General features: G+C 40.3%; 1 protein-coding gene across 1 annotated transcript; it reads left to right on the top strand.

The window, feature by feature from the left end:
* Nucleotides 1-5,835: 5,835 nt before the first annotated feature.
* On the top strand, nucleotides 5,836-8,227 carry LOC117478031 (lens fiber membrane intrinsic protein-like). The gene is made up of 4 exons (XM_034124891.1): nucleotides 5,836-6,010; nucleotides 7,322-7,471; nucleotides 7,556-7,690; nucleotides 7,993-8,227. The coding sequence occupies exons 1-4, from the start codon at nucleotides 5,836-5,838 to the stop codon at nucleotides 8,052-8,054; spliced, it is 522 nt and encodes a 173-aa protein (XP_033980782.1). The 3' UTR covers nucleotides 8,055-8,227.
* Nucleotides 8,228-9,613: the final 1,386 nt, after the last annotated feature.

Here is a 9,613-nt window from a genome sequence, read left to right as displayed (position 1 = left end):
AAGAGGTCAAACCTTTTTCCAGAAAGAAGCTTATGAAGTTCCCCTGTTCATCCATGATGTCCGTCGGCTCAAATCCCAAGATTGGAAATAAGTTTCCCCCTTGAATTGTACGTTGTTGATGCAGGTTTAATTAAAGTCTGATAAAGAAGTGGCCTGTTAGATCATGTCTCTCTAGGTTGTAGTTGGCCTGTAGTGTCAGGACAGTTGTTTGAACATGTATCCACTGAACCAGTTGTCATTTGAATGAAATAAAAGATTTGCAGCATGTTTGTATTTTAAATCACTCTTTATAAAAATTGAGGTATTGCCATACTTTTTTTGACAAAACAAAACACAATGTTGTGCTCTGACATGACAGATAAGAAGTTAATTATCTATTTGTCACCATTCTTGAAAAATCCCCTTTGACTGGTCTTAATATCATACAAACAGGGCACATTAAACATTAAACACAAACACAAACACAAACACACACACACACACACACACACACACACACACACACACACACACACACACACACACACACACACACACACACACACAGACATACGTAAAATAGGTTGCTGTAAAAACTACTATTGACAATAACAGTGTTAACAGGTTTATATTTTATGGACACTACAAAACGTACTGACATTGGCTTAATTATGTGCAACTTAAGAAAGAATGATATTGACATTTAGATCAACAATACAAAGAATCAGTTTTTTTACATGTTACTTGTTAGACGCTTTTATCCAGTGACTTACATACTCAATACTGTGGACAATCACCACAGGAGCAAATTGGGGTGAAGTGTCTTGCCCAGGGACACAACGACATGCTGACTGCAGTGGGGTTTGAACCAGTGACCACCTGATTCGAAAACCAACACACAACCCACTGCACCACACGCCTTATTATTATTATAATAAGTGGCAGCCTGAATAGCCCACTATTACAACCTGTACAGCAAACAACACTCTCCTTGATTCGTAATAGGCAACAGTGTAGATCAAAGTACTTTGCCTTTATCATTTACTTTTATTAAAATAAAAATGAATTGAAATGATTAAAATCATATCTGCTCCAGCACTCAGGAATCTGAAGCTTATTATTGCAATAAGCATTCTGTAATAACTATTTAACTGGTTGAATATCCAATTGCAGCGTCACGTCTGAAAGATAAAGGTTATCATCACATCATAACATCATCAATGGCTCTATGGCAAGTATTTGTCTTTTGTGTCTGCATCTGTTGAGTGTGTCCTAAAAATTGAGTTGTTTCACATTTAAATGTCAGCCTTCTCGCTAGTTTTGATCAACCAATTAAATGTACCTATGGTAACCACAGATGTTAGTGTCTTTTATGTTATTTAAATAGAGGACCCTGTAGTTTGTTCCTCTTTAGTAATGAGTACATCTTAAAGTCCCTGAAGGATCACCAATGGAGATCCAACCTGCAACTGGCCAGAGTCTTGGTGGAGCCTGAAGCTGGTTCTGTATCACGTCATACTATAATATAGCTAGAACTAGGAAGTAATATAGTTATTCAGGCTGTTCTTTGGAAGGATTTAGCTGTTGCTCTTGGCTTGGGCCAGCAGCAGTTCATTATGGACAGTCTGAAATGGTATGCTATTATATTTTTTCACTGACCACTTACTTATTTTTTAGTCACATCTCCGGTTTTCAGTGACCCATGTCACTAAAAACCTTTGGGCCACCCTTTTCTTCAGTACCTTCCCTTTCTTATTATTTTTTTTCTCACACTGAAAGACTGAATCATTCCCCCATGCATACACCCTCTCAGCCAGCTGTCTCCTGTTCTTCAACACCTGTTCAACCTGAGCCTGTACCTCGAGACCGGTGCTATGGAAGACGTCCTGCGTGGTTCCTGTCCCTAAAAAGACGACTCCTTCTGGGCTCAATGACTATCGGCCAGTAGCTCTCACATCTCATGTGATGAAGGTGCTGGAGAGACTGGTCTTGGCCCATCTCAGACCGCAGGTGAGATCATTTCTAGACCCTCTGCAATTTGCCTACCAGCCTCAACTGGGCGTGGACGATGCTATTATTTACCTGCTGCAGCGTGCTCACTCATACCTGGATGGATCGGGTTGCACTGTGAGAATCACCTTTTTTGATTTCTCTAGCGCATTCAACACGATCCAGCCACGGCTACTGAGTGACAAGCTGCAGGCTATGAGGGTAAACTTGTCCACCATCTCCTGAATTGCCAACTACCTCACAGACAGACCACAGTACGTCCGGCTGGGCAGTGTGCTGTCTCCTTTCCTGTTCACCTTATACACCTCAGACTTTCAATACAACTCTGAGTCTTGTCATCTGCAGACATTTTCGGATGACTCTGCAGTGGTAGGGTGTATAAGGGATGGACGGGAGGAGGAGTACAGAGCACTGGTGGGTGATTTTGTGGAGTGGACTCTGCTTCTGAAGGTGGCCAAGACCAGAGAGATGGTCATTGATTTCAGGAGGAAGAGGACGTCTCCACAGCCCCTGTGCATTCTGGGAGAGGATGTGGCTGTTGTGGAGGACTACAAATACCTGGGAGTGCACTTAGACAACGGTCTGAACTGGAGGATCAACACTGACGCTGTGTACAAGAAGGGGATGAGCCGACTCTATTTCCTGAAGAAGCTGAGATCCTTCAACGTGTGCAGCAAGATGCTGGAGATCTTCTAACAGTCTGTTGTGGCCAGTGTACTCTTCTTTGCTGCGGTCTGCTGGGGGGGCAGCATCAGAGCCGGTGACACCAGCAGAATCAATAAACTGACCAGGAAAGCTGGGTCTATCATCGTCATCAAGCTGGACACTTTTGAAGCTGTGTTGGAGAGGAGGACACTGAACAGGCTTTTGTCCATCATGGATAACCCCACCCATCCTCTCCACCTGCAGCTGGACGGACAGCGGAGCTCCTTCTCCAACAGACTGCTGCAGTTCCGCTGTCACAAGGACAGATACAGGAAAACATTCCTGCCGACTGCAATAACACTGTACAACAAATCACCTCTGGCTGGCAGAGAACTCTCTGCTCCATAGTTTTTCTCTTCACTGTACATTTTACATTTATATTCAGTCTAATATCTAATATTCCATCTGTCACATACTTATGTAAATATAATACCTTGCTTTATATCTTGTTATTGTTAATTTGTAAATTCATCATGTATATTTTCTACTTTCTTGTTTATTTCTTGTCTTTTAATTTTTATTGTACAATGCCATGTCTTTTTATGATGCTGCAACACAAAATGTTTCTCTTACACCCAAACAAATGCAGACAAACAGAAAATCAGAGAATCTGTCATAATCCCTGACCTCAGTTGTTATAGAATTATACTTGTCAGGACCTCGACACAAACTGATGAAGCCAAATGCACGACCCAGAGACAAAGTATATTTATTTTCTCAGTTCAGGTAATCCCTCTTAACAGAGTAGGTGGTCGAAATAACAAAAGGCGCTCACAAGGAGGAAAAAACTAGCGTAACAAAAAGAGGACTTAATAAAAACTTAAAGTGGACCGATCATGCTATATTTGAATAATATAGTGTAGGACCATACCTATATAAGGCATATTTATACTTTTTTTTCTTCAAAATACCAAACAGATCATGCATTTTAGCCATGCCTCATTTTGCTCAATTTGACAATTTCTAGCTCTGTTTGTGCAGGGGCAGATTCAGTGAGAACAGCACCATCTACTGGCCTGGCATATGTACTACAGCGTCTCCAGCGCTTTCGAACGGCAATGGCCGTGGCTGTCTCCTCCTGATTGGTGGAGTTGGCCCAATAGCCGTAGCGCCACCGTCCTGACATCAGGACAGTGTTCAAATCTGGATCAGTTTTTATCAGATCCGTTGCAGCCCCTTTTTTTTAGAGATTTGGGTATGGAGGAAAATAGAGAGGGTTGTGTTTTCTGACACTTGGTGAGTTCCCTGGAACACCGGGGACACATATTCATGTATAAAAGACGTACAAAAGTGCATTTTGCATGATAGGTCCCCTTTAAGCCAACAAAACCTGACATGAGTGAAAAAGCGATCCTTTCTGAGCTGAGGCTTGGCACGACCATTCGGGGAAACAAACAAGACGAACTGACACAGGACAGGGGAGAGACAGGACTATTTAAACATGAGGTGAGTGGGAACAGGTGGAAACAATCAGGGGCGGGGCAGACACTGATGATGGCGGGAAAAACACACAGGGGGAGGAAGAAAACAGGGCCTGAAATGAAAGACAAGAGGTAAATACAAAATAAAACAGGAAATGACAGACAAAATACATAAACAAAACAAACACATTTGACGAGACACAACAATACTTGGATTGAAAAATATTGAAATACGGTATTGTCTTGAATTTTTGGAGAATAATAAAGTGTGTGTGTAGAGAGGAATAGACACTTAAAAAGCACATGTATTATTTGTGTTTCTGCGAGTCACATTTGTTGCTAAATATTAAGATGTATAGTCATTTATTCCGTCTACTCCATAACCTACAGATCTCATTATTTAATAAAAATAAATGATAGATCCGATACTACAGGTAGAGAAACACTGTCTGTATCGAGCGCTGCCTCTATATGTGTCCCGCCACACCGCCACAGTGACAGCACTGAAAGAGAAGTGTGTGTTTCAGCATGTTGCATTGACGCAGACAGTAGTGCAAACCTATGCATATCCCCCGTTCTAGAGCACACCATTTATAAACAAACAAAAAAAAAAGAAACATGGGTCACCACCCCTTTTCCGAGGCCCCACAAACCCCACACAGACACACACTCAAATGTACAAGGTCACATTCACTGTGGCCCCTGTGGTGTCTCATTCAAGTGCATCCCACACAGCGAGGGTGATTGCTGCAAAGGATTTTGCTTTAATCGACAGAAAAACCAGGGGACAACTTGTTGGTTGTAGTGTTGTCTGTGACTCCCCCTCTTTTCCCCAAAGTGAGCAGCATCTCTCTCTCTTTTCCCCTCCACCCGCTTCTATCTTTACCTGGTGGGCAGTGAGAGGGTGTATTTCCAGAAACAAGGTAAGGGATCAAATATCAGGGTGCTTTTTGTGTGTGCATCCCAGCAATACATTTTGATTGGACAGAGGCTGGCAGAATCAGATAAAACCTCATTACAGCCGAACAAGCAGTGAGGATTGGGAAGGGGAACAACAAACTGCAACATCAAAGCTATTCCTCTAATCAGTTCAACTAGTAGTGATGGTTCCACTAAAGCAGAGGTAAATATGGTTGAGTAAAAGTTTGGTACAATATGTTATAAGGTATTTTCGGGCAACTATAAGTGTGCTTGTGGATTTTTCATTTATGAAGTCATATTTTCAATTTGGATATATGCTTCATATTTCTGTGGTTGTCCTAATCTGGGTATGGATGTATGATTGGCTGGCATCAAGTGTGCTATTCAGACAGAGCTTCAAAGGCATGATCAAGTTCAATTTGATTTCACATCCCTTTTTTTTATTGGATAATTTGTTTAGTTTTTGGAGAATTTGTATGAAGATGCTGAGTGCCAATGCATTTTTTTACCATGATGTCAGGAACATATTTTTAGTTCATAGTGTGCTTTTTGAGCATTGTATAATCAGCCTTTGGGGTTGCAGGTCTTGTGTTGAGCAACCCCTTTATTGCATATTGACAAAAAAATGATCCTTGTCTTCAGTGCAAAATCTCTTAAATATCTTAAAGATTTGAAACATTGAAATTATGTGGGTGAACATTTGTGCGCAGTACATGATTTTATACAATATCCTTAACTTCCATAATTTTCCTTCCTATGTTACAGTTGCTCTGCAGCGGGCCCGTTATCTCAGCTCAAGATGTACAGCTTTATGGGAGGGGGCCTTTTCTGTGCCATAGTTGGTAATATCCTCTTGGTGGTCTCCACTGCAACGGACTACTGGATGCAGTACCGTCTCTCTGGAAACTATGCCCATCAGGGCCTGTGGAGGTACTGCATCTCCAACAAGTGCTACATGCAGACTGACAGCATAGGTAAGGACGCTCAGGGCGCCAAACCCTGATAAGATGACTATCAGGAATTGGTGTTGGGTTGCTCTGTTTCCACGCAGGTTTTGTCATACCGCTGCGTGTCTGGACAGTGATCTCTGAGCCTAAACGCCTTGCTAATCCTTTTTATTTAAGTTCCTGTATGCACCAGATTAGGCTTGTTATATGCTTATACATGTTTATTTTGTTGTGTAAGAAACACACATCTGATTTCCATATACAGCTTCATTATGTGCGTTTGAGTTTGTTGAGTATGAAAAGAACAAGATTATTTCTCAGAATAATTCAAGCTGAACGGTTGAATAGCTTTATTAAGTTGTCCAATGATGAAGTGGTTAGAGCGTGCCTGAGCTAAAAACTAAAATCATAATGGGAAGAATTTAAAGTTCCTTTCACAGAACAATACATGGAGGTAATTAAGTGAACATTAAAGTGAAAAGAAAAGAAGAAAAAAACTCAATAATTGTAGTTCTATTCAGAGGAAGTGAAAATGCATGTCAGTAATTAAGGAAGAGACTGAGACTTTTCTGAAGGGGGTTTGAAAGAGACAGGTGCTAAATGTCATTGATGAAATGTAACTAATTAAATTGATTTAAGTATTGCAATGATTATTTTGACCTTGTTTTGCTTTACTAAAGTATTTCCATTTTATACTACATATAATTCTACTCCACTCAGCTAATTTGAACATATAAAAGCATGATATCCTTATATGACGTAAAGCAGATACTGTACCGATAATCTACCCAGTATTTCAAAAAGTATCTTAAATTAGCTCATTTTTGACAAACATAAATGTAAAAAATAATATGACTATGTAGTTGTTATTGATCCGAACGGGATAAAATACTATTCTATGATAAAAAAAATACTGTGAAAAGAGCCATTGTGCATATTGAGTACCTTAACTTTAGATACTTGAAGTAGATTATGCTGATAATGCTTCTGTACTTATACTTAAGTAGCATGATCAATTCATGACTTTTACTTGTAATGGGGTATTTTAAGACCATCGTATTTAACTTTGACCTAAGTAAAGGGTCTGAGTACTTCTTCGAACTCTGCATAAATGCAACGTTACAGACAGAGGGTAAATACAGTTCTTTCCAGACAGACAATATGTCGATAATAATCTTTCTTTCTTTCTTTTCACATTAAAGCATGTAAACACTTTCTAGTAGATGACCAAATCGAATGTATGAACCTAAATAAAAGCATGTCTCCTTTAAAGGTATTGACTTGTTTGTAAAGCTATTTATAATGATGCTCTGCTGATTTCTACCTGTTTCTTTCCAGCTTACTGGAATGCCACCCGGGCCTTCATGATCCTTTCAGGGATGTCGTGCTTTGCCGGCATCATAGCTGGCATCATGTCTTTTGCTCACTTCTCCTCTTTTGAAAGGTTCAACCGCTCCTTTGCTGCAGGAATCATGTTTTTCGTCTCCAGTGAGTCTGGTTTCTTCTAAATCAACACGCAAACCATAAATGAAACATCAATCCTTACTGACATGTACATCCCTCTCCCCATAGCTTTCTTTGTTCTGCTCGGTATGGCCATTTACACTGGAGTGACAGTCAACTTCCTCGGGAGACGCTTTGGGGACTGGCGCTTCTCCTGGTCCTACATCCTGGGCTGGGTGGCCATGCTCATGAACTTCTTTGCAGGTGAGAAAGGACAAGGCTTTGTCCAGAAATGAAGGCCAATATTGAAGAAAATGACCTTTTTGTAATGTATTTTGACACTATATTTAGTCTGATTGACATAGTATGAGTCAAATCTTAAAATATATTTGTACATAGTTCTAATGAGATTTCAAGCAGAAAAATCATCAGTGTAATCACACAAAAACTGACCTACATTGACTCAAATGTATTCAGAACCATATTAATTCATTAGACCTACTGAATGTGAGGTTTTGATCATAAATACTCTAAATCACTTAACACATTGCTCTTGTCCGTTGCAGGTATTTTCTACATATGTGCCTACAGGATGTGTGAGTGCAGGAGAGGGAACGGCCCTCGATAGAGGGCGACAGACAGTTTGTTTAAAAGAGGACAATGCCACTTTGAGTCGAGGACAGACACCGCACAGTGTTGACTGATCTACTGAAGAGATGACGTCTGATGCTGGAGGCCTTTCACGGTCTGCTTGATATGTTTTCTAAAGTTATATTCTTGTAATATGGATTTGTTTTTTAGAAGTAGTCATGAGGAACATAACATAATCATGTGTCAAATGATTGTAAATGAACAATGGTATTATTTAACTTTCCTTTTTCTTAAATCTTTCTGTAATTTGGCAAATTCAATAAAGCTGGTCCTCAAATATTGGTGCGATTTTTGTTGATGAACTGAAAGGCCGCCAGAAGATGGCAGCACTGAACCACTCCACTTAAAGTAGCAGAGCATTTTGATTTGATGAGGGAATTGGGCCTTGCATTACAGGTTGAATCAGGATTAAATATCAGATACAAGTGCAGACTGTTGAGAAACATTGATCCTGTATCTACAATCATAATCTTCTCTTTATACTGGAGCAAATTCAGACAACTAAAGGAATGTTTCCCCTTGGGGAGTGCTTAATATGTGGGGAAGTATACTATGTGGAAATATTAGTCTACACAGCAGAGAACAATACATCAAAGCTATACAGTCAATTTGTCTGTCTCAGGATTCCCCCTGAAGGTATTTGATTTGCTTCCTGTTTCCTTATTTCGAACAAGGATTCCCCCAAACTATGTCTGTTCTAATTCGTTTTTCCTCAATGGTAACTTTGCTTGTGGCAGCCAGCATGATCTTCCACAACATGTTTGTTTTTCTCCCCAGGGTACACTAAAGTACAGTCAGCTCATGGAAAAGTGTTGTTTGTGCCTGCATGTGAGTACATACAGCACAACCTGAGGAGAGGATCCCCTTCCTGTACTGGGGGGGGGGCCAGGGTGGGGTCTCCAGCCTCTGATTGTTCCCCTGCCCCCGTCTTTAATAACGGCTTCCTCCTTTTTCTTGGTACTCGTCCATACTTCACCATCAGCTGGGAGGAGAGGAGCAGTAGCTGCCGGGGTAATGAATGCTTCGGCTACTTGGTGACGTAGAAACAATGAGAGAAATGTAAACAGTCACAGGACAGATCCCTTGATCCAAGTTTCCATACTTGGTCTCTGTGGCTGCTGCGGAGAGATAAGCTCTGTAATATTGTGAGCTTCTCTGCGGATTCTTTCATAACCCCGCTGTCAAGCTTCCACTCAGGCCAGGTCTTAATGGCTTTTTGCGAGGCTATAATATGAGGTTTTATAGCACCAGATTCGTAGAAATTGAGGAAACAAGAATGGTGCTGATATTTCATTAATCTAAAGTTACTTAAAATAATGTCTTTATTTAACACTCATGTAGTTTATATAAGTGCATTTTCTATTATAGTATTAGTTTTTTTCAGGTCAAAGCCTTCATCAAATCAAATCACATTGCAAAATTATCTTCAAAAGCATTGGAAAGTATTTTAGGCCCTAACATTTGTATGATCTTTTTTTATCATAACAAGGTAAGCAGGTTGCTCATAGACACTTTAACTTTCTGTATGTTTGACCT

This window comes from Trematomus bernacchii, unplaced genomic scaffold (assembly GCF_902827165.1).
Source record: "Trematomus bernacchii unplaced genomic scaffold, fTreBer1.1, whole genome shotgun sequence".
Taxonomy (NCBI): Eukaryota; Metazoa; Chordata; class Actinopteri; order Perciformes; family Nototheniidae; genus Trematomus; species Trematomus bernacchii.
This window is presented reverse-complemented; position numbering and strand designations above follow the sequence as displayed.